At 42.3% G+C, this 26,322-nt stretch overlaps 2 protein-coding genes across 4 annotated transcripts; one reads left to right on the forward strand and one right to left on the reverse strand.

Annotated features, from left to right (window-relative positions):
* LOC110986544 (uncharacterized) lies at positions 1 to 22,124 on the reverse strand. 3 transcript variants are annotated; one of them, XM_087147041.1, is made up of 10 exons: positions 21,994 to 22,124; positions 15,864 to 16,012; positions 14,729 to 14,888; positions 13,770 to 13,933; positions 12,316 to 12,442; positions 9,111 to 9,169; positions 7,982 to 8,101; positions 6,773 to 6,859; positions 6,059 to 6,209; positions 1 to 4,898 (listed from the first exon to the last, which is right to left on the reverse strand). In XM_087147041.1, exons 2-10 carry the CDS (start codon positions 16,005 to 16,007, stop codon positions 4,846 to 4,848), a joined length of 1,065 nt encoding a protein of 354 aa, XP_087003167.1. In that variant the 5' UTR covers positions 16,008 to 16,012; positions 21,994 to 22,124; the 3' UTR covers positions 1 to 4,845. The 3 variants fall into 3 exon arrangements, with proteins under 3 accessions (XP_087003167.1, XP_087003165.1, XP_087003166.1); XM_087147039.1 differs by lacking the exon at positions 21,994 to 22,124 and adding an exon at positions 17,487 to 17,626; XM_087147040.1 differs by lacking the exon at positions 21,994 to 22,124 and adding an exon at positions 17,442 to 17,487.
* LOC110986555 (MICOS complex subunit Mic10-like) lies at positions 17,815 to 24,896 on the forward strand. Its single transcript, XM_022248501.2, has 4 exons — positions 17,815 to 17,971; positions 21,761 to 21,808; positions 22,334 to 22,443; positions 23,986 to 24,896. The coding sequence occupies exons 1-4, from the start codon at positions 17,872 to 17,874 to the stop codon at positions 24,073 to 24,075; spliced, it is 348 nt and encodes a 115-aa protein (XP_022104193.1). The 5' UTR covers positions 17,815 to 17,871; the 3' UTR covers positions 24,076 to 24,896.
* Positions 24,897 to 26,322: the final 1,426 nt, after the last annotated feature.

Consider the following 26,322-nt stretch of genomic DNA (forward strand, 5'->3'; position numbering starts at 1 on the left):
TAATTTTGCACGAAAAAGACAACTTATGTTTTTATTGAGAGTACTCAGGAAATGTACACAATTTATACAAATCTTCAGTATTACATAATAACATTTTAAGCTTCCTTTAGTTGATAGAAAAATTAAATATGTAAAAATCTGGAGACTTTAAGTGTTACATCCAGCGTTAACTTTGTTTCGACTTAACTAATTTATATTTAGCATTTTTTCCACGCTAATACCGGCGATTTACAGGAGTTCACCTCCAAGAGTTTGCAACGCGTTGACCAATCACAGTGTGCGAAGTCTGTCGACCCAGTGCGTGTTTAGAAAGGGTAGACGGATTTCGCACATTGTGACTGGCCAACGCATGGCAAACTCTTGGAGGCGCACTATTGTGACACACCGGTATTAGATAGTACGTACAAAAAAGAGGTTTATAGCAAAAGTGGAAACTGACAGAGTGTATCTTAATAAAGCAACAATTACGACCAGAGTATCGATATCAGACCATAGCTGACGAGGGAACTTTTTGCGTCTTGCAACTCAGTGTTTACGAATTTAAAGTGGCACGTGTATTCCAACACATGCACTGAGTGATATGTCCATTCATAACTAGATATGAAATCTTTGATTCCTACCATGCAGCAATAAACGATTACTAGACTTGGGTAAAGTTCCCTCGTCAAGCACACAAAAAACACAACTGGGATACATCTAAGCGTGCTTTTAATCAACACAGAAGCTCAGCAACAATAGGCAAGAAATTAATCTGAAGAAAAAAAAATGTAAATCAGCAGTGCACCAATCACGAGAAATATTTTACATGTATTGCAAGACATTTGGCTTAAGTGACGTTGCTGGGTAAATCTCCGTCAGTAAAGGTCTAGGTTATACCTACACAATCCGAGGAAACGCCTCGGTGGTACAAGAAAAGAACCATACTAACTTAATAGCTCTATAGATGGGCACCATGTTCACGTGCGCGTTCTTTACCTAAAGCCGCCTGCGCAAACTCACTGAGTTTTGGGGGTGACGCCCTATCGGTCGAAGAGGAATATAACGCGTATATCACCTGGGCGTGAAGGTGATGTCACTGTCTAGGCATGACTTCCGGATAAATATAAAATAGGAAGTTAACAATTTTAACCTTTCTGTGGATATCAGTAGGAACAGCAGGCACACTATGTGACAACTCACGAATCACGTTTCATTTTTGTTTGCATTTGCCAATGTTATGAAGGCAGGTAACGTGCACAGAACCCGTGGCCACACCCAGAATCGAACCTTAGGGCGGCAACTGCAACAAGGCACGAGTGACGACCCTCCCCTCACCAGCTACCAACCACTACCGCAGTGCTTGGGCCGAAGTGCGGCGTTCTTGTAGTTTTTCAAAAACGATTGTTCCATCCCTATTTACATGTATGTTGACACGTGAATTCGGGAAAAGCACTAAAAACATTAACGTGAACCTATTTTTGAGCTACTTACAACTTATTTCAAGTCAATATTATTGTTGAGTAAATACTTCTGCCCAGAAATGTTTAATGTAGACGGATACAGAAACTAGCACTTACGTCATAATTACTCATGTGTACAAAACTTCAACTGAGGTTTAACCGTTGGAGATTATCATTTTTCTTAACGAGATTAGATTTCTCGTTTTTCCTTCCATTCATGGGAGAAATGAGGGTCTTCTTTTTCTGTCAATGCTGTATTAACAATGAAAACTTTCTATCTTATAAAATAAATATTTAATCTGCTTACACTCTGTGCCATCTGCTTCATTTCTGAAGACATAAGCATCCTGAAATCATTATAAAAACACACATACTTAAAAACTACATTAATAACAACTGAGTATAAAATTGTTATCGTGCTTAATTAATATTATTTTAAAGTGTATTGTTGGGTGACCGATTGTAAGAAGTGTTTGCTAGCAGGTCAAAGAGATCCGAGGAGCAGCTTAAACGATTCACAAAATAAACTGATTGCTGCATCCCTTCCTTTAAGCGATACACCAGCCAACCAATAGGGAATACCGGACCACACTCAATATACCAACACCCCTTCTCCTTTTGACTTACAACCAAGCATGTTGATTCCACATCAGAAAGGTTTGGGAAACATCGAAAAGAGGAAAACTTGAAACAAAAATACTAAAACCAAAACAATTCCAGGGTTGGGGAAAGGAAAGAAATATCTTGGGCCTTCTGAGCATCAAGAATGTCTTCTTGTCTTCAAACACTTTCAAGCGTGAACTGAAAACAGCCACAACACATCTCTGTTCTCAAGCGGATCCAAACATTCGAGATGCATTCAACTTCAACGTCTTGGCCCGCTTACGGATTTCTCCTTGAATTTGATGAACCGGATCGAAAAGGAGCAGATCCATCTCCCAGCACTGCCACCCCGCACCCCCCCAAAAAAACCCTTTAGGGCAACAAGGGTGCATACTCAATAGTCGTCTTACAGGGCAAATGCCAACACTGTATATACACCCTTAAAAATTATTTTGGTAACATACTCGACACTTCCCACTGGTAATCATGAATGCCTTCGCAGATGCTGCATTCAGCATATCCTGGGCGTAACACCAGCGATTTTCAGGGATTACTGTGTGAAGTACACGTCCACTCGGACAGATAAACTTAAGGGATTATATGACAATTCACCCCCTCACCCCTAAAAAAGTCATGTTTTTGCCACATTAGAAGGGACATCGTAAGTACTCTGGGCCCCATTTGACATGAAACTCAGTTTGGCATGGTTCTTTTGGCCATAATGAAAACAAACTTTAAAAAAGTTTTAAAACCCACAATAATGGGGTGGGAGCGTTGGCACTTCCAACTGATTTGCGAGGGAAGAGGCCGTCCGTACAGTCTATAAGTAGGGTGAGGGTGGGGGGATGGACGGGGGTCTACTCATTGACACAGAGTATGCATCGAATGGGAGATAAACTTTCACACATGTGAAACCTGCAAGGACCAGCTTTTATACAATGAATATCATTTTAACAGAGCACCAATCTCTTACCCTTTAGTTTTCATCAGGGCCATGAGTGCAACTGTAAAGCCTGGTTTCTATATCGACGTAAGAAATGCAGAGAGCAAAGCAATCAAGATGCAAACTGCAACGCAGGCATGTGGAAACATGTCAAATGAAGTGTCGCTAATGACCCAGACATACGCAAACCCAAGACGGATCAGCAAAGTTAAGCCTGGTTCAACTTTGCCGACTGTCTGCGTCAAGTCGCTGAGTAGACAAATACAAACACGCACGCACGCTGGCACGACGGGCAAACCGCGATGCTCCTTTTGCTCAGTACCACTCATTTTGTCCATTTTCTCCTTATTATTAACATATGCAGTCCAAATCGTCAACAAAACAGCTGACCATAAAAAAATCAAACTGGAGTATCAGTTTTTGGCTTCGAGAGACGAAATTACCACCTAAGAAAGGCATTTTATGCAAATATTTTCCGAGTTTTGGACGCCATTTTGTTTGTTATTTTTTCTTTGGTAGAATGACGTCACGCAGCATCTCTTCCACGAATGTCTGCGGTGGCGTTCTTTATGACCATAGGAAACCAGGCTTAATTCAAGGAGAAACAGGGAATGTGTATGCACTTCGGGAGAAGGGGCGGAACCACTGTACAGCGTTGAATCTCATGTTGAACCATAAATAAGAACTACACAGAGCATTAGGGAGGTCCGGGGTTGTAGCTAGGAAGTTTTTAGTGCTGGTTGTTTTTGGTAATTTTAAAAAATAATAACAGCCTATTTTTTTTCTCAACACTAACAAAAATTGCAATACTGTAGCATACATTGTAATTTATGCTGACCGGCAAGCTTCATTTTCACCCCTAGTGCCGACAGGTACTGTTGATCGGATCGGTAGTAACACCGGCCGGCGCCGGCCAGCATAGCTACTGCCCTAGGGAGGTCACTGAGAAAGTGTGCAAAATATTTCCAAGGGTTCATGGAATGGAATTTTTTAAGACCTCGTAAACGCAGCTTTTTGTCCCCTTTCACCTTGTTTTCTATGTTCCGTTTTGCCAGTTTTAACAGCACTTTACACTTTGCGGGTTTCAAGCTTACATACATGTTGCATGCATATTCATGAGCAAAAAAGTGTGATGTTATTTCAGGAGCAGCTATTTCAGTGAAAGACTTGTCAGGATTTTGGATGTTTTGTTGTGTGACAGTTTCTCTTCTTGTGGGATAAGTTGTAGATTCAGTGGTGGCAAGTGGGAGGACATTGCCCAGAAATACACATTTTAGCTAGAAAATTTTGGACTAGTGAATAATGTCTAAATAAACGGTGTCTTCCCCGCGTAACAGGGACGCAACTGAAGCAATGGAATACTGAACGGATGAAATAAGGCACTTTTCCATGGGATCAACAAAACATGACATCATACAGTGTTTAGAATTAGGAGTGGAAGACAGATATATACAATATGTCCGTAGGGCGGATCCAGAGCCAATTTTTCAGGGTGGCCAAACTTGGGGGGCGCAGACAATTTGGAAATTTTTACAGGTAACCTTTTATAGCATTTTGGGTGGGGGGGGTGAAGCCAAATTCTGGGGACTTTGCACGGTTTTGGAAGGAAGAGAAATAGACAAAAACATACCATTCTCTCACCCCACCTTAAACAAATTCTTTGCTTTTTTTGGGGGGGACGTGTTTGGCCCATGTTGGTCCCCCTCACGGATCCGCCCTTTTCCTTATAAAATTTATCTTGTGTACGGCTGTTAAAAAAACCTTCATCTTTCCATGGTATCCAAAGATCAAATGATGTTCAGTAAAATTTTTTGAGATCTATTCTTACGTAGTACTGGCTGGTACACTACCTGTGGCATCTCAGGTGCTTGCTGTGGGTGAAGCCTTACTTTCCCCTCCTATTTTGCCGTACGCTGCATGGACAATACAGACATGACGTATTAACAAACACAAATACCCCCCAGCCTATTCCTATAAGTCCGACTTGAATTTATGATCAAAAGTAAACATTGTGCTAACAACACTGTAATTTACATGTACCACTTACCTACATGTGTGATGCCGTAATCAACAAGCTTCCAGATACCAAACCCATAACATGCATACCAACTATGAAGCTGGAGTTAAATTGGGAAAACCAGTTCTGCTCTTTGAAGCAGAATAACCGTGACCTTTGAACTATGGGGCTCAAAATTGATTCTTCCAGGACTCCAAGTCCAACCCAAGAACCAGGTTTGAACTTGGTTTGGAATTTTTCTCAAGTTACTGTGAAAAAACTGTGTGGACAGACGGATGCCCCGACAGATGGACGGACGGATTCGGACTTACAAGGAAGGACGAAGCAAAACTGAAGTATGCCATTACGGGTTTGCTGCTTACACAAAAACGTTTTAGGGAAAAATTGGCATTTGGATTTTTGTATTTCATTAGGACTGGTTGTATGAGCTCTTGTGCTTAGAATTTGGGTCATTCTTTAAAATCGTTTTTTATTAAGTTTAAATTTCTTTACTTCTAACAGTGACAAATAAGGTAATGCAAATTACCTTTCAGACAAACAAGGTGTAACAGAAACAAGGTTGAGGTGTAAAAGAAACCCCAAAATGTCCCACTTTTGGGCCTCACATTCGCACAATGACGAATGGCAAAGCCAATATTGTATTGGAGGCAAACTTTGTAACAACCACTGTTCTTTACAAACAACTTGCCAACTGACTTCTCCACAAAAACAAAGCGTTCTCATTCAAGCAAGAATTTCTCTTCACACTTTCGGTTTCTTCACACAAAACGTCGTGACCGTTTCAATTCCAACTTTTAGCCCATTTACAAGTCATTTTGATAAATTCTCCAACCACTTTTGACTTGGCCCTGCAAGACGGAGACACCCAACCCACATTGTCTCGAGTGAGAAGAAGCTTGCCATGTCTGAAGTATGCTGCCAGAGTAGGGCTGTGAATAATGATGGCCTGTGCTTGTGCATTTCCAATGAGGGAAGACTTAGAGCAGCCTTGACCATGAATCCTGTGACATGTTCTTACACCAAGCCATCTAGGAGGCACTACTGATTTCCACTCACCCTTTTCCCTCATGCCCCTACCGAAGTTTCGATAGACATAGATCAGGAAGCAGCAGAGGGCAGCCCTCACGAGTAAGCCGAGTGCACCGGCCATGATAATGGCGGCCGGAACCAGTCTGTTGTCAGTGGGGGTCTTCCAATCCATTCCCACCTGTTGTCAGACCATTGATAGGGGGGGGAATGCAAAAACGTAGTATACAAAAATTAGGCATTTACTTTTCCCAGTTTTGCTTCTCTGCAAATTCCATTTCCAACACGGTCCATTTCCCATATGATCACTCCTAGCATAGCCTATTTCCCCACACTTCATCTTCCACACAGTTCATTTCCCACTTGGTCCATTTGCAGCAAAGTCCGCTTCCCACTTGATACACATTACATCTTCATCACAAATATTGCCTCCTCTATAGTGTATATGGTGTCGCCCCCCCCCCACTTTCCATATTTCCATAGCCGGGCAAGTCATCCCCTACCTTTCCCCATCTCCCATTCCCCCCCAATTACCAATATGGATTTACATATTAACCCTAACCCCCTAGGGCGTATGAAAAAATCGTATTGAAATTGGAGAACTTGGGGCTGTTAGGGTTAATGTATCCAGGTATCTGCCTGGTCACCATTGTCCAACAGATATTGACTGCATCTAATCAGATGTTCTGCTTGTGAGCAACATTGTTGAGCTGCCTTATTCAGCTGTGTATATCTCACACTTACGTCCACAAATTTGTAGATAATGTAGGCCGGCTCGAACAGACTGAAAGCCAGGACGATGAACACCAGTATTTTGTTCTCTCCGTACATCTGCAAAGGAAAGTTTGACAAAACAAGTGCAGCTCCTGGCCCAAATGACATCAATGTTTGAGTTTAGTCCCTCTTCGAATTTCGATTGGACTTTATGTGCAGACAACAGAGGGACCAGTACCCTGGAAACCAAGTTGAGTGGGGAAGCTCACTTGGGTATATTAATGTGCAGTGTTGGAATTAAGTCATGCTATGAGCCCTGCGCTGGACCAAGAAAGGGTGCAAATTTCCCAGCAATACAAGCTCCTTTGGTAGGAATTACACTTCGCTGGTTCACAAAATGACCATGAAATGCACATGTTGCAGTCGCATTGCTACTAACATGACCACCCCTACCAACATGGGTGCTCAGGGCTCAAAATTGGGCTAATCATCACCAAGTACTTGCTCCGCAGACAGCTGAATTTGTCACTTTATGGGAGCAAGCACTGTAGCTCCAATACAATATTAAAGACATAGTGTATGTTCAAGAAAAAAAACAAAGACCATGGTCCTTGCTGTTGCTTTTGTTTAAATTAATGACACTGACAACTTACGGCTTAGACCTCAGCAGAGATTAAAGCCTTGATCGAGTTGTTATGTTTCATGACAAAAGTAGAAACAAACAGTAAAAATGTTCTGGTACATGGAATCAAACGGGTGTTTAAGTACTTGTGCCCATCATTATGATTTACGGGTGCATTTCTGAAAAAAAGGGGTGCACTTTAGCTACCCTGCACCCGTTAATTTCGAGCCCTGGGGCTTTTGCTCAAGGCGGACAGTACACTCCATTCAGATGTCTTGTGATGGACGCATTCATCTGAAAATGAGTTGTCGGCATTCCATGCCAAATCATACCATGAATGTATTAGGCTCTTGTGTGGCCACCCGAATTCTATAGGGCCATTCCTCTTGTTGCACCCATAAAGAGGTAGATGTGTGCTACTTAATATAGAAAACTCTCATTTTTGTGCACATTCAAATGTGCACAAAATGTGCACAATTCTCTAATGAACTGCTCTGCCCATGAAAAGCCTAGCAATGCCTGCAGTTACCACATATAGGGACATCACTTCCACTTGTACAACGAAATACCACTCTGTACAGTATTGTTAGGGGAGGGTTTGGGTACGATCCACTCACCGCATAGAGACCGCATGCAAACCACATGGCTGCGTAGCAAACTCCTACGGCCAGCACAACAATTTCCAGGGTGTCCAGATGTGTCACTCCTGCCTTCAGCACCAGGATCACCAGGGTGAGCTAAATTGGAAGCAGAAGGGTTGGAAAGGTCAAACTCAGGCATTTGAAATCTGCAAAGAGTTCAAACTTCCACACAAAAGTATTTGAGGTTGTACAATTGAACTGAGTACCTGAGTAATGGAATCTGGTACTCATAATCAGTATCAAGTATTAATGAGAAATGCCCTGGAGAGTGGCATCAAATGTGCTCTGAAAATTTTGGTTCAGAAATTTCAGACTAAAGTCCAAAACATGTGTAGGTCTACAGCTCATGTGCCTTTAGCAACAATGCAAGTGTGCTGACTGGAGAACTTCCATAACTTCTTCTGATGTTCTGTTTCAAAACCTGCTGTAATATGGGTAGTGGTAGTAGATGGGTGGAGCTTAACCTAATGACTATGTAATGTCTGCTGTAATATGGGAAGTAGTAGTAGATGGGTGGAGCTAACCATGTAATATCTGCTGTAATATGAGTAGTAGTAGTAGATGGGTGGAGCCAACCTAATGACTATGTAATGTCTGCTGTAATATGGGAAGTAGTAGTAGATGGGTGGAGCTAACCTAATGACTATGTAATGTCTGCTGTAATATGGGAAGTAGTAGTAGATGGGTGGAGCTAACCTAATGACTATGTAATGTCTACTGTAATATGGGTAGTGGTAGTAGATGGGTGGAGCTAACCTAATGACTATGTAATGTCTGCTGTAATATGGGAAGTAGTAGTAGATGGGTGGAGCTAACCATGTAATGTCTGCTGTAATATGAGTAGTAGATGGGTGGAGCTAACCTAATGACTATGTAATGTCTGCTGTAATATGGGAAGTAGTAGTAGATGGGTGGAGCCATAACCAGCTTCTTTCTAAAAGTTTAATCAACATTTAAACAATCAACATTGTGAAGCTAAGTGGTCTTTTGTGAAAGTGACCCTAAACATACTACATAGTTATGCCACAAAAGTATTCAGTGAGGCTTACGCATGGTGAGACGATGTACAAATTTTTCATGACACTGGCTTCTGTAGGACACCTACCTCCAGCTGCAGGTCTATCTTGAACAAGCTCTCCGTGAGGAAAATCCTGGAGCACAAATCTAGTAGAAGTTAAGACATAAAGAAAAAGTGTTCTTCAGTGTCTAACCACTAGCTCTTGGTATTACTCCACAAGCTTGGACCCTTACTGGTCATTTGTTCACAAACTGTGCAACATTCCTTTCCATTCCCTTCCTTGACGTCAAGGTCCATCGACGGGCAGATGGTACCCTCGGGCACTCCGTCTACCGCAAGCCCACCCACACAGACCGGTACCTCCACAGCTCATCTTTCCATCATCCCAGGGTGAAGTCCTCAGTCAACCGAACCCTGGTGCAACGAGCGTATAAGATCTGCGACCAAGAGCACCTACAACATGAACTCCAGCACATATCAACGGCACTCCAATTCAACGGATACCATCAGCGTCAAGTCAAGACCCAAGACCACCCCGGCTGTCGGGTCTCCCATACCCAAAGCCAACCCCCCAACTATAAGGCCATAGTCAACCTCCCATACTTAGGTAGTACTTCACACAAAATCCAACGAATCCTCAATCAAGCCAGCATCAAGGTGTACCACTCCTCGACCAAGAAACTACAAGCCAGCCTGCAGACCCACAAGGACAAGCAAGAACACAAGACCAAGGCTGGAGTGTATAGGATCCCCTGTGAATGTGGGCAGGTGTACATCGGCGAGACTGGCAGAGATCTCTCCACCAGACTCAAAGAACACATTGCCCACGGACGCAGAGGAGACTATGACAAATCTGCCATTGTCAAACACTCACACGCCAAGGACCACATCATCAACTGGAAAGACGCAGTACTCATTGTTCCTGTCAACAGATGGCACCCAAGACGCATCAGAGAAGCCATCGAGATCTGCAAGCACAACACAGTACCCCAAGACATCGGTTTCAACATTAGCAACAGCTGGCGCCCCCTACTCCCCCTACAGACCAATGGGTCACCTATACCCACGGTCCACAGTCCTCCCCCCATGGCACCCACGGCAACAATGACACGCTTCACTGAGCCCACCAACAGTAACCCACAAGATTAGGATCCAACCACCAGCCAAGCTGTTCCGCATCAACGAGTTTCCACTGCACTGAATCCTCTCCACCGGTACTTAAGCCCCACACACTCCAGAATTTGGCACTCATTCTCCTGAAGACGAACAGAGCACACTGTTCGAAACGTCGAGTGAACCCTGATTCTTTTCAGAACCACACACACTCAAAGAGAGTATTTGATTACATGGTGTCACCGCAAACTTCACATAGTTAGTACTTTCGCCATGCATAGCTTCAAGTCTTATTTGTGCAACATTTCTTCCTGCATCAACACTTTATTGGAAGTCCGAGACTATAGACCTTTTTCTTGTGATGTCACAATCCTGCTGCACCTATGATATGTTGTCAAAGCTGCCCATAGGAATATATGCCATCACCGTGGCCAAGGCGGTCAACATGTGGTGGCATTGTTTACTTTCAATCACATGGGTGAAAAAGGACTATAATGCCCAGCAGTCTGCACATGGTCGCTTGGGGGTTCCACACATGCAAGCCCTCCGCAGAATAGTTCATGCCTCTGTGTACGTACAAAACTCAATGAGAATTACTTGTGTTTGGCCCGGGGGACAATTATATGCTGGCACTGCATACTGAATTTGTATCATCTGCATTATAACAAGGGACTTATTTCTAGGTTTAAAAGTCATCTGGCATCCAGTGGTTAACTGCCAGGGTTAATGAGCCATTTCATCAGCTCCTGCCAGCACAGAGGCATGGCGTGGTCATCAATGGAATAGCAACCAACACACGTGATATTTATGCTGATTCGGCTGGTAATTTTAATCATGCCTGTGTCCCTTGTTGTCTGTGTTCAGAGTCTTTAAAGAGCTGATCTTGTTTCTGACAAAACATGAGGCATCTAGGTAATCCATGCAGCTGGTAACGACCAATTTTCCCCTAAAGGGAAGGTGAGCAAACATAATAAGCTTCCCTTTCAAAACGACGTACAGCTGCACTCCTGCCCAGCTCTATAATAAAGGCTGATTTGTTTCGCACACATCTGGATCCCAATCAGTGGTCCCAATGCTGGTTCCCTCCATCCATTTGGAGGTTTCTGGTGTCAGTGAACCAACAACGGACTTCTGATTGAGATCCCAATCAGTGGTCCCAATGCTGGTTCCCTCCATCCATTTGGGAGTTTCTGGTGTCAGTGAACCAACAACGGACTTCCAATTGAGATCCCAATCAGTGGTCCCAACGCTGATTCTCTCCATCCATTTGGAGGTTTCTGGTGTCAGTGAACCAACAACGAACTACTGATGGAGATCCAGATCAGTGGTCCCAACACTGGTTCTCTCCATCCATTTGGTGGGTTCTGGTGTCGGTGAACCAACAACGGACTTCTGATTGAGATCCCAATCAGTGGTCCCAATGATGGTTCTCTCCATCCATTTGGCAGGTTTTGGTGTCAGTGAACCAACAACGGACTTCTGATTGAGATCCCAATCAGTGGTCCCAATGATGGTTCTCTCCATCCATTTGGCAGGTTTTGGTGTCAGTGAACCAACAACGGACTTCTGATTGAGATCCCAATCAGTGGTCCCAATGCTGGTTCCCTCCATCCATTTGGAGGTTTCTTGTGTCAGCGAACCAACAACGGACTTCTGATTGAGATCCCAATCAGTGGTCCCAATACTGGTTCCCTCCATCCATTTGGAGGTTTCTTGTGTCAGCGAACCAACAACGGACTACTGATAGAGATCCAGATCTGTGCAGAGCTAATAGGCTATAAATCAATGCTGTCAGGGAACTCTGCATGTGTACCCTTTAGCACAGCAAGGTCAGTCGATGGCTGTCGACCAGTCAATGGCCTAGCTGTTATTTTTCAATGATGAGACAACCACTGGGTTTGATTTCCTTGCAAATAACTTCATATAAATTTGCGCATGCACACTGTGAGATGCTCATTCCTAGCGAGCAAAATGGATCGAACAACGTGAAGAGTAGCAAAAGGTGGTTGCCATGAGAACAATATGCACTCCATAGCAACGGGAAGCATTATTACACCCACTGAATGCTCTTGAACGTCAACCCCCATCCTAACAAGATACAAATATTTGAGATCCCTTGGGATCATTCGTTGAATACTAGATGCCTGGCTTATGAGCTGTGGTGCCGTTACTACCGTACCTTGCAGGTCTATATTGGCTCCCACCGTTCTGAAGATGAGGTTCCTTGACAGGTAGTACTCTCTGGCAATGATGGCTCCCAGGACAATGTTAACGGGGCCGAGGGCTACCACAATAATCAGCCTTGCCTAGGAAGAAACAAACAGTTACAATACTGAAGAAAGACTGTAGGAGAATTGGACTTCTGGAACAATGTACCGGTACAGCCAGCCCCTTGTTGGTCGTTAACCCTAACAGTCCTCAGTCCTCCAACGGGTGAAGGATTGAGGACTGTTAGGGTTAATTCCATCTGTCAACAGGGCCTATTAATCCATGTGTGGATCTGAGAACAAAACATATCGACATACATGTACATGTATATGCAGCACAGGTTGTGTGAACCTTGTGTGGACTAAGCCCAGCTAAAACAAGGTTTGCCTGACCTCTGAAAACAGGGGTCTGGGTTAGGGACCAGTTGTGGGAGATTATAACAAACATCCAGCTTCAAACAGTGTTCGCAGTTCAAGAAAAATTTAGGAGGTTTCCCCTTACTACACAAGATAAAAGAACATCCACATTAGGAATTCATGTAAACAGAGTTATGGGCGTGGAATGTGTATGTGGCTTGGAAAAATGCATTTGGTTATATCACCATTTTGTTTGAGAGGTTGAGAAACTAATTACTGACGTGTATGAATACACATATACATGTACTTTGATGTGAAATACATGTACACAATGCTGAATGGATTACTGGATACAAATGACCACAGAACTATGGAGGCTCAACAAGCAACTCTTCCTGAGGCATACCCATACAATTTGATTGGTCCTTAATGTCTTCGTTTAGGGGTTCTTGTCACAAACACTGAATTACTTACATGTACTATGGTAGAGGTAGGGATTTTTAGCAGTGTTGCAAAGCTGGGGAGTGGTGATTCAATTTAAGATAACCACTACATATAAACAGGGAAAGGGAAAGTTGAACTAAAGCCTACGGTATTTCTGAATTAGATATGAAGATCCTAGGGTATTATGAAGATTGTAAGGTATGTCTGAACTACTGTAGATATGTGTATGCAGATTCTAGGGTATATATGAACTAGATATGAAGATCCTAGGGTATTATGAAGATTATAGGGTATTTCTGAACTACTGTAGATATGAAGTTTCTGTGTGGTGGAAAGACACCCTGGTCAGCAGACCTTTTCCCTTATATTTTTAGGGTGAATAGCACCACCTAGTATCAAATATAATATGTCCCCTCTTGCTTTTTTTGCCTAAAAGGGGGGACCCCCGTTTAAGAGATGGTCCAAAACAAAAAAGAAAGAGAAGGAAACAGTCTTTGAGGTTTAAACTCCTTGAGAGCACATTTTACCAGAAATTTGAAATTTCAAATATGACACAGACAAGATCACAAATTAGCAATCTCAATAATTGTGAACAGAGAAAGAAAGACACTCAGACTGAACTCACAAGTTTGATGTCCCTCTCATACTGCTTCAATGTTGAGGTGTTGATTGTTTGTGCATAATTGACAATGCTGTAAATCATGAGAATCAAGGTTCCCACGATGAAGATGAGTAACTCGTAAGGGCGCTCCCCGAAGATGCCATTCAGCACGTAGAAAAGGCAGAAACCTGTAGCAGACGACAAAAATCTAGAGAAGGCCGGGGGAGGGGACGGGGGCAATCGCCTCCAAGAATCAGGTTGCTGGGGGTTCAAAGATGCGCAGATCTTGCCAATTCACAACAGTTTATATTGGAGGATGTCTTGCTTCTAAGCACTGGCTCACCTGGCCATAAGCTGGGTTTTAGTCCAAAATAATGTGCTCATAATCAGTTGACCAGAAGAAAAGTGAACGCTTCATCATGTGGCAGTCTACAATTTGCATGACAACTCTAATTTAGCAGAACCATTGAGAGTGCACTCTCAAAGTTTTGCAAATGCATTCAAATATTCATTCAAACATTTTGCCCAATCATGAATACTCAATCAATCAAAAATTCAATTGTCTGGTCATGAAACTGTATTCTAAAAGAACCTCTCAAGGTGTCCAGAGTAAATTGAAAGGTGAATGCATATGGCCAACAATAAGGCCCATAATTTTGTGGTGTGTGATGTCGCCGGGACAGAAATCATACATGTACATGTAAATCGACAATTGGGTTTGAACATCAGTTGGACTAATTCAAAATAGAGGACGACCTCTGTCTCGAAATTCATTGGGGTAGAGACCATCACATAAGCATGCATATTTTGTTCTGCTTTCATGGGACTTTGGTATGACTGAGTATTTGATCAAATAGAGAGTTGAGGGTGCAAATATTGAAGTATTCCAATCGAACAAGTCTTTGGCATGTAGACGGACATGAAACTGGCTCTGAAAGTCACTCAAGGAGTTCCTACTGGTAACATGCATCTACAGTACTTACAGATGGTGAGCAACAGGACCATGGCAAATGTGAAATCTTGGGAATCTTTTTTCAAATCGACCAGCCTTTCAATGGTGAGACCAGCAGCTCCCACAATGCTGAGGATGGCCAATGCGCCAAACACCCACTCCTTGCGGGACAGGCTTGAGATAGGACGCCTCTGTTATGAAACAAGAGCACGATCGGGCCGATTATTAATTCACCTTCAGCTTTGCCGTTGGGCATGCCTTTTTTCTTTTGCAACTCTTGGACCACACTGTGTGTACACTGGTGTAAGGGCAAAGCCTGGTATGAAACCCAACGTCGCATTGCAAGAGCTTTATTAATATCTCATTGACTATTTGAGGTCCCAGCTGCTGGTTTGGATTCAAGCCAGTTAACTGATCCAGCAAACTCAGAGGTCTAGTCGTCAAGACTCTGCACTCGTAACTCTTGCAACTCCCAGACCACAACGAGAAAACAATGTGAACATAGATGCTGGTACAAGGGGAAAACCCTGGTATTAAGCTTAGAGGGGCACTCGTACAGTGTTATATTCAAGTCCATCGCAAGTCCTTCCACAAGTCCCTTCACAAGGCCAGTGAAAAGTGGGTTAACAATGACAAAACAATTCACAGCTTGTTTAAACAGCTTGTGAATTTAATTAAGAACTGTGATGGACTTACAGGGACTTGTGATGGACTCGAATACAACACTGACTCACACCTGAAAACCTGATCTAGGCATTTTCACATAAAGCGTGCACTCTTGTCATCCCTGATCACCAGGCCCATAAACATTCCCTCAAACCATCTCAATTCAATTCAATTCAGTGTATAGGGCCTTATGCCACTACCATTTCAGGGGAAACCGCTAACCAAGAACAACTTTCTCTGCCCTAACAGGTACATGTGGCCACTGATACTCCTGCGTGGAGAGAGGCAAGTTGGGGTAAAATGACTTGCCCAAGGGCACAACATGAGCTGGAAGCCAGTTACTGGATTCGAACCCCGACTCTACCATTGGAAATCACCAACCATAACCCCGATCCAAACCAGTAGGCTACAACTCCCCAAAATTTAGAGACTTGTATTTGAACTGTCATCTCTTTAAGTGATTGTAAAATAATAAAAACAATAAGGACTTTCGACCAGACCTTTCCAAAATACGTCTGGACAATTTCGGCCTCTGGCCGCACCCCAAGGTCAGCGAAGGTCACTGGTGCATCACCGGCATTGACGTCCGTTTCTGAACCCGAGGACCACGCCTTTGTAGATTTGGAGGGGTCCGTCGTAGCCATGCTGCCTACATGAATGAGTGGACAAATGGAGAGGCAACTCGATTGGTGAGGTGTCTCAGGGATGAAAAACTGTTCTTTATAAAGAACAAATACATTTATGTACATATGCGTGTTCGGTAAGTTTCCACTTGTAAAAAAGCAACCAGTCAAGGTTCCCCTTTGGAACTCATGAGTATGAGTTCCCCCTTGGAACTCATGAGTATGAGGTGGCTCAAAGAATTCTCTGGAAATCAAAATCCTTGAGTGTTGCCAGCCATGCCATGTGGGCTCATCATTTAAATTCTTCACGCTTTAAAGGTTAATTGAGTCACGGCATGCAACTGGGAATTTTAAAAAAGACAAAACAACACAGGAAAAATGAGGAAATCCCATGTCATGAATGACTTCACAAAAAGTATTTCAATATTTGCAGAGGAAGATGTAAAAATAAGGAAATCAGCTGATCTGAGCAAAAGGTACAATCCTGAAGCCAAGATCAATGACCAGTAGATTCTGATCACATTCACCCATTCTACAACGGAGGAAGGAACCACTTACAACATTATTACTAAAGAATAAGCCTAATGCTCCGTGCTAAGACTTTTCATGGCAGCTGTACAATAAACACAATTTACAACGAGTTTCCATCTGACAAATAGGCAACATAATTTATGTTGCCTAATTTTACGTTGCCTATTTTATCCTTTCAACATGTTCAAAAGGTTAGTTCAATACTAGTTTGCACATGTGAAAAAAATGGGAAAGAGTTATATACGGACAACACTTATGCCCCTAGTGTGCATGCAGTGCGTCCGTTAGTGCAGACACCTGAGTGTGGATACCCTCGCCTCGTGCTGATTGTGACGTCATGAGCTCAGCCAAGGATGTGCTGGCCGCACTAGCCAATGAGCGCCGTGCTAGTATCCCACAGCGCCGTGCCCATCCGTGTTAATACGGTACCAATGGGAAATTTTTCGCTGTGCCCGTGTGCACAAACCAGTATAAGACTTGTATGAAAAAACTGAATCTTTTTCTAGGTAGGCTACGTACATGTAAATGCTTCAGAAGTTTCTTGGCTAAATTTCACTTTTTGGGACATGCTATCACTTTCTCACGGCTATTAATTACAACAATTAAACATTTTAAGGGAAAATTAGAGTTGTCCGTACATGGCCTTCCAAAAAATGTACCAACTACCATGATGACAACCATAAAAATTTAACAAAGGGCGGTGTCTCTGCATACATGTACGTGTACATGCAGGCTTAGTGTACAAATAATCACAGTGCCATCTCATCTGTGATGTTGCCGTGGTTTTTAACCACGAGTACCCCCAAGTAAAAAAGTCAAATCCCGATGGCCGATGGCGCCTTCTTCTACAAGCACCAACATTCTGTTTTCGACAGAAATAATTTCAACAGGTATAAAAACCATGCGAGAAAATGCATTATATACCGACATCTTCCAGTTCCGCCATAGTGAAGCTCTGCGGGGACTTACCGTAATCTTTGGACGACTTCAGGGAACTTTTCATGACATGTGACACGGGAAGTCAACCGTGGGAGTGTCAATGAAAACAGTAGTCTGGTTTCCAAGGTAATCAAAATTAGGAGAAGCTGTTCGGGCTAGAGGTGCCAGACCATAGCTGCAAAGTTCAAGGTTTCACGTGATTTTCACGTTGGCCTGACTCGGCAGTTCTAAACTTTTCAATTTCAGCAGAACTTTTGGTTTCAGTTTCAACGTGTTGGTACTTGGTAGGCCGGTTAAAATTTGCTCAGCAACAAAATACACCTGTACTGCAGAGCCCCTGGCTCCATCCAGTGTACACAATGATAACACGGTGTTAAAGTCTAATTGAGGTCAAAGTTCATACCATGCTGGGTATATGGTAATTAGAAAGATGGCGGAGTCCACGACCACAGAGAGTGAAAATGTCTTGGGACGAAAGTGGGACCAGTGCGTTTCGGACACATTGCTTAAAGTTGGTAGGTAGGCCTAGCCTAAACTGATTACGGGAAGAGTTGGCAGCCAGTCGGACTGCACAAACAGGCCCGACTTTGTTACTCAAATTTCAACACTCAAGTACCATTTCAGAAAGATATAACTCAATATTATGCAGACTCCATAAAGACTAATGAAAGCCATGTTTGATTCAATATTGAATCAAATACTCAAATTTCAACACTCAAATACTCAAATTTCAAATACACAAATACACAAATACTCAAATTTCAACACTCAAGTACCATTTCAGAAAGATATAACTCAATATTATGCAGACTCCATAAAGACTAATGAAAGCCATGTTTGATTCAATATTGAATCAAATATGGCTTTCATTAGTCTTTATGGAGTCTGCATAATATTGAGTTATCTGAATATTATCAGTGGATCACTTACTGGTTTTTAGAAAGATATAATACAATGAATTTGATATGTAGGATCCTAATTGACATTTTATACAATAATCTTTGAATAAATATGCTTGAATAACTTGTTGACGCTAAATTTCATGACCCGTTTTCAGCTTTAATTTCAAGTGGCCGCACCCCTGTGTTTTATTTCTAATGTTACATGTATCTTGAACTTGAAGAGGATGTGGCAAGAAATATTTTGATGTACATGTAGGGGTAAGTGCGGGAATATTTGGCCAGGAGGATAATTCGACCAACTGCATTCAAAACAACACAGCTGGTCGAATTTCGTGCTTTTTCTCACTGTATATTGTCCATTGTCCAATACCCCCACCTTTTCCTTAGGCGTAATTTTGGATTCCATCGGACTGTAGGGAGCAAAGAAAAATCAATTTGAAGTGGGGATGTTTTGAGATTTTTTTCGTACACGTGTAATGCAGAGCAAATTGTGATTATTTTGTTCTCAAAGACAAGTGTGCATTTTAACTGAAAAGCTTCAAGTTTATGTTTTGTAAAATCTTTGTTCTTATTTGTGCCTTATTTCAATGAATCAAATGCTGACTTGACTTCAAATTTCAAACATTTTCAGATTGGAAAGTAAATATTAAAGAGGAGCTCTACATGTCTAAACAGCGTGCGAAAAATCACAGTTTCCTATTTAAAAAAAATGAGTTTGCAAATAAACAGCGCCCTCGCTCATTTATTCATGTCCCTAACATGATAGACATTATTGTGGTGGAGTAATGCATTTGCACCCCCAGAACTGAGGGAACGGGGCGGACGTTGGACCCCACAGTTCTGGGGTTAAAGCATTTGCACTATTGCAGTCTAGGCCTATCAAGTACATGTATCATCATCGTGCAGTTTAACATGTTTAAAGATCAATCACAGTGCTTTGACGTAAAATGGTTATTTAACTGGGAATTGGTCAATTATATATAACAGAGTTTTGCCCTTACCCAACGTACATGTATATCAATAAGCACTGTATGCTCAGTGGGAATTGGTCGTTGTTACCCATATCACATTGTACTAGGCCTGTCGTGACCCACGTGGCAGCTTCTCTTCACATTTATAAAAAAAAATTGTCCTTTTGGTAGTTCAGTTCCACTGTGCGAGAACGCTTAAGAGTAAAGAAAATGCATTGATGAGGGCGGCAAACAAACTTAGCGATTTGATGATGTCACAGTACGGCTCTCGTTCCCCCCAGAGTTTCTTTACCTTGCGGCCGTAATAGGGGTTTAATAGCACAAGAACAGAGAAAAAAACGGGTAAAATACATGTAAGACGCTGTTCTTGGCAAATAAGCACGGCCATGCCTGAAATCCATCACGACCTTACTCCTGTTTATATTGGGATGGTTGACCTTCCGACCTCTTTAATTCACAGTTAAGTGCAAGCAAGCACAGCACTCATGCACGCAGGCACGCTCGCCCTGAAATAATGAAACAGTTGTTTACACGTAGTTGCAGAGCCATAGTGTGACGTCATCAAAACAGGCTTCTATTGGCTGCTCCTGACGAGTGCTTTTGACGTCAGTAGCAATCTTTATTTAGTTTTTACCTACATAAACGTGTACTACAGCTGTTTATATATAACTAAATGTCATAAACATTGAAATTGTGAATTACCAATGTAATTGATCTTTGAGCTGAAGTTAATGGAGTTTCTCAATCAAAAATTGAATTTACTTTTCATGCATTACATGTATGCCATGGGTTTTGCATGTTTGGATGACAACCAAGCAAAGCATTTTATGCACACCCCTATGGAAAAGTAAATCAACGTTAATCTGCTTTCACTTTATTAGGCCTCAATCCGTGCCCTTTTCACACAGTCTTTCATTGTAAATTTGGGAAAAAATATTTACAAACCTCAAATTGTAAAGCTCACCAGAAAAAGCCATGGACGGGGATCACAAATACTAATGGGTTGGTATTGGCCAATCAGAAGCAGGACTTGAAACTCATTCATCCCACATTGACCAACCATTCTGCCTAAAGTGACAGGTTCCCATTTGGAAAGGCAGTTGAGGACAATGTTTTCTTCTTACGAATTTTAAAAGAAAAAAATTCTTATTTGGAAATATTTCTTTTAAATCATACTACGTGTATGGATGTCTCATTGACTTTGTGAGCAGGTAGCAAAGAAGACCATGTATTCTGCAGAACACTATGAAGTGATCTCTGACTGTTTCATTTCTGTCATAGGTTTATGCATACATTTCATGGTTTGTTTGTCATCCAAGCCCCATTTTGAACATTCTTTTCAATTTCGGTCACTCAACCAGGCCTACATTGTATATTATCTCCTGGTAATTCACGCAACACTGGCTCACCTCCCGAAATGTGATAGCTCCCAATTTCTGCACGTAGGTGTTTTTCATTTTGTGTTGCCAGACAATCTCCTTTTCCCAAGGAAACCATGGGGGACTTTCTTATGCTAATGAGCTCAGCAGAAATTATCACTTGAATAAAAATGAACTTGTTGGTCCAGCATGTCCAGACATGAATGCCAGCTATGCTTTTACTTTCACACTTAAATTAAGGTTTTGTACAGGGGGCACCAAAAGGTGCGTAGGGGGACTTCAGAAGTTTACCACGACTAATCTTTATCTGGATCCAGGCTCAACATAATGACTGTATTTTCTGAACATCCTTCCCCAGATGTGTGAAATGGAATTCGGACATCAGGGGTAGGATTTGTCAGGATTTTATACTAATTTTGGGACCGTTTCCTCAGGATTTTCCTGTTTTTACAATTTCTCAAACAATCTCATTTAAAATCTGGAAAATCCCAAGCTTACCATTAAGGTTTTTTACGTATAAAGGTTAATATACATGCAGAGAGCCAAAATTGGTATTTTAAGGGGACCTTCATCAGGCAGACACCAATGTACATGTATGCCATAGAGCCATACAGTACACTGCCGTGGGGCCTTACAAACCTAAGTATTGTGATTATTTGGTGAATATATTGTTTTCCTCCTACATATGTACATGTATCTCACCCCTGAGACCTAAGTAATGTGGCAAGCCTTGGCCCTAGGCTATTGCAATTTCAGACCTTTGTGTGTGAAAAAAAATCCTCTAACACTTAGAGACATGGGATGGCAAAATGGCAATGGGTGGTCGTCCCCCCCCCCCAAAATCCCCCCTAAGTTTTTTGTTTTTTGACAAATCCACCCTTTGTCCACCCTCCCCGAAATATGCCCCCCTAAAAGACAACAAATTTATTTCTGGATTTCCCCCCTCTGCAGTTCAGAATCTTCAATTGTTTTCATGAGTCTGGAACTATTTTATACATGTACCGGTAATTCAATTTCACTGCTTCTGTTTCTTGTTGATTTTATGGTTCCAGGTGGTGGTCTAGGCCTTGGAGTCATATTTTCAGTGTTCCTATTCAAAAGTAAGTACATGTGGTACACTTCTTGTTTTGAAAAAAAATCATTACAGGGATGTGTGTAGTTTACAATATAGAATGCCAAATAACAACATATACAATATAATACACATACATCTGCATTTTGATAACATGCATATATTTTACTCCTTTTTTATGCTAGATTTAAAATAAACTCATCTTTAACTTACATGCCCTATCTGGTGTTCTCTGTGGACTGTGTTTATTGCATATATTTCCAATATGGACAAGGTCCGGAGCTTTGGGCCAACCTCAAAGCTTGGACAAAGGTTTCCGTTGAAACTGAAGTTGATCTCTTTTTTCCTGACTGAAGACAAAGTAGAAAAAAAGTCCTGTAGTTGTTCATTTAGGAAGCAATAAAGTTTGGTGACTGCCAGGAGAAAGATCCACCACACTCTTCCTTTCCTGTTGACGGGACCAAAATGGTTTGATCCTCGTGGGGATACCTGGTGTCACGTTTCAGCATATTTAGACCAATGGGCATTTATTTCCTGGTGCGTTGTATTTCAGGGAAGTTGTGGCCGATTCATATGGGCGGAGGAATAGGATTGGGGATGGGTATAGCCAACTGCAACCATCTATTCAAGGATCCCTACAATGTGCAAGGAACCATCGTAAAGGTAAATGTCTAGCTTTTTCCACCTGACGCTCTGCAGGTTACTAGGACAGTTCCACATACATGTATGTGACTACATGTTTTGTAACTTCTACTACATGTACATCAGCATTCAAAACCCTCTTCGACTCGGCCCCCACTGTACATGTATCTGAAAGAATGTTGCAACATCATCAACTTTAAGACCAGGTCTGAGGTCACCATCCAATTTACTGATTGTCCTGACAACTCCATTGGGAAGCTGCAGAGACATTTTCCAGCTTTGCACCACGTCGCTGGAACACCTTACCCGAGGAGTTGAGAGCAACGCAGGAATTACAGTCCGGCCTCATTAATTAGAGATTCTTCGGACTTTGCAGATGACCTTGTTACATACATGTAACAGCAGCCTTGTATTAGCAAGAATCAAACTACAATAATAGGAGCAAAGGATTGGACCTAAACATTTCCTTGTTATAAGCAGAATGTTGCGTTGAGAGAGCACTTACATGTATTAACAAGGTTTGACAGTGCATGTCTCTTTACCACCAAAAAACACACCCTCTTCATTCAGTTTCGCTCTCACACATAACCTTTACTTTTAAACTTTTACTTTTCCACTCACTGTCACCTTTTTTTTCAGACAGCCTGTGCCTTATAAATGATTTGCCGTCATTGTTATAACTTCAGAAACTCCAGGCCCCGCCTGTCTTTGTGAAATGGCTTGCGGTTGCTCAGTATTTGGATAGATCGAGGACTGTGCAGTTTTGTTTTTTTGTTTTTTTTTAGTCTAGTCAATTATTCGCGACCAGCCTACTGAGGTTGGTCCGTCATTGGTTGCCATAAACCATTTTAATAGCACAGAGAGGACCAGTTACATGCATAAGAAAAATACTGAAAAAATAATGTCACTAGTAAACAACCATTTTCACTTTTAGTTTTGCTATTTTGGCCGCCTTCAGCCACTTTTCCTCCCTTCGGCCTAACAACCTGACAACGGTTGACAAGGGTCGTTTGCTCTTCAACTTCACTGCACATGCACTAGGTACATCACCCACCAACCACTAGTTAACTAGTGGTCCTTGATCTAACTTGCCCATGTATGTGCCATTGAGTTTCATCGTAGCATTTCACTTTTTGTGTTTCTGAATGCATTCTAGCAAAAAAAACAAACTTCCCAGGAAGTTTGGGTTAAATCGAAAGTAGTTCCGATCTGATTACATGTATTTCCCCATCGGCTAGAGCGCACAGAAGTGCGGTCTGAATCATTACCTTTTGGTTATTTTTTTAAAATGATCTAATGACTTTGAAATGAATGATCTTCAAATACAAGGCAAAATATCGTCCATTTTTTTCCCAAGGTGAAATTCATCCTAGTATCCTTGTGTACGGTACGTTCCCGATTCGCATGTACACAGAACACCCACTGTGTATGCTCAGTACGTGGGAAAACGGATGTTTCACTTAATGCCAATTTCTCTGTGAAAAACATTTCAACCACACGTGGCAGAGTTTGTAATTGTTGTAGTCGATGTTGCTTTACTTCATATTTGGCCTTCCCCCCCAGGTGCTGAAGGATAAGCCGCAAGAGCCAAGTGCAAGTCCAGAAACCAATACAACGACAGTAATCACGACAGAGGAGGCCCCCAAGTCTTAAGATGTAGCCGAGAAACTCACCATACACATTTGAGATGATTTCATTAAGCATCTGTTGGTTTATACCTGACTGCCAAGACAGCAGCGTCTGTAAGATTGCATGATGGGGCGATGCACCTTGCAAATGCAGGCCCTTTGTGCATAAGCATGTTCGTCGGTGCCACTCAAGTTTAATCGGGTGTGTGCAGTGGTTCTTGGCCTGCTCTTGAGACGAACTGTTGAACTTGCAACCAAAGCATGGCTGATTGATTTGAAATAATCAGTGGTCAGATTTACTCGGACCTGCGACAGAACCAGCTTCTCCTGAATTTCAAATTGTAGGATTGTTGTGTCTCTTGTTAATTGAAGGCCTACTGGGCCCAGTTTCATAGAACTGCTAAGTGAAACATCCTGCTAAGCTTCTTGTAAGCGCAAATCAGTTGAAAACGAGTTTGCTTGTTGCCCGTTTTTCCAGCAAGTGTTTCCAGTGCATAGAGAGTACTCAATGATTCTTAGCAGCTTTGTGGAACTGGGCCCCTGTGTTAGATAACAGCTTAGCGGAAACCATTGCTGAATTAATTTGCTTAGTAATTGCAAGGCCACCTTACCAGTCACCATAATTTTGTGTTTAGAATGGTATCAGCTAACTGAATTATGTAGCAGAATACTGCATTGTCAAGGTTTTCCGCAACTACTAGGGTGAACGGTAGCAAAACAGTTTTTTAATTAGCATATTTGTTTTAAAGTGTGCACAGTTTAAGAGAAACTTGATCCCCAAAGTGACAGTGATCTGTAACGAGTTGGTTGCCTCTGGGCCCTGTATTAAATGACGAATTCGTTTAATTTTTGATGGAGGGCTCGTCCTGCTTGTGCGTCTGAAGTGCTTTGGGAATGTTCACATGCGTGTCAACCAGGAAACAAGAATGAGAAATCCGCCGCATGTTCTAAAGCTGAAAAGCAGAAGGTTGAATTCACCAGCGTTGTTTGTTAAAGCCACATCTCTGAAAGTGGAACTGCGAATAAAGGGATTTCCGACTTGGAACCGAGAGCATTTTTTTGCTACTTGCGTCAAATGTGGGAAGGAAGAGATCCACGACCTATCTTGACCTGATGAACCGTCCACAAAGTGCCTGGTAGCTCCTGACCGTGAGCCCCCTACGCGTTCTGTACTGGAGGAAATTTGCCTAGAAATTGTAAGTGGAAGTCTTCTCATTCGCTCCTGATTCACCTGTGCCCCTGCCTTCAATGATACTTAAAAGAAGTGGCATACAAATACATGCGGTTCATCGGCCTTCGGGTACGTGACCACATGGTACGCTTTCCGTTTCGTTTTTGATCGATGGACAGCATTCGTAGGTTTCTTTGATGATCAACAATAAATCTTGACAATGTTAACTTCTCATTTAGTTCTTCTGAGACCCATTTGTCCCCAACGGACTTCGATACCTGCAGGTTTCGTTAAAGAGAAGGCGCTCGATTCGCTGCACCAGTTGTGCTGCGTCGATTAGCTGTTCGTGAATGTATCATAGCGCCATCTTTTGGTGTGTTGGCGCAAGTTCTGGCAAAGTCCAGTCGTCCAACAAAACAAACCTTAAACGGAAGAAAAGAGGTTTTTGGTGAAGTGAATTGACCCTCGACTCTCTAACAAGATTGCCTACACGAGAAATTAGCGCAGGCTCAATAAATAACATCTGTCGAGTGTCAACATTAAGAACTGGTCGTGCATTTTTTGGCTAATTTACAGCCGAAATCGACATCCACTCACAAACGCAAATAAATCGGTTGTTTTCATTCAACGAACCCTAGACTCCACCGGTCAGAAGTGAAACGCGAGAGATTTGGTTTCGCGACCGTGCAACAAATTACACCAGACTGACTGATTTACACTGTCGTCTACCTCCCCTTCCAGGGTTGTGTCTATCACCAGCAACAAACCGCCCAATAAACCTCTCTCGAAGCGAGCGCGGCCTATGCACCGTAGGTGGGGTACAAATTTCAACTGCGAAAATAAACTATGCAAAGTAGCTTTGTAACAGGGTGTGGAAAGGCGCATAAATCAGATCGGGATGACTTGGGAGAGATGGACCCATCTTTAAAATTTTACTCTCATTCGTCGCGAGAGATTGTTGTTCGATATGTTACCCCATACAATGTGTACTATAGAAACGTTCGTTAACCTTGGGCCTGAAAGATCTTTTTTATGCCTTCTGACTGTCTGACAACTGGAAGATATTTCAAGATGTACTTTGCGTCGGAGAGATAATTAGTC

Source organism: Acanthaster planci, linkage group LG16 (genome assembly GCF_054643075.1).
Source record: "Acanthaster planci isolate LZ-2023a linkage group LG16, COTS_SCS, whole genome shotgun sequence".
Taxonomy (NCBI): domain Eukaryota; kingdom Metazoa; phylum Echinodermata; class Asteroidea; order Valvatida; family Acanthasteridae; genus Acanthaster; species Acanthaster planci.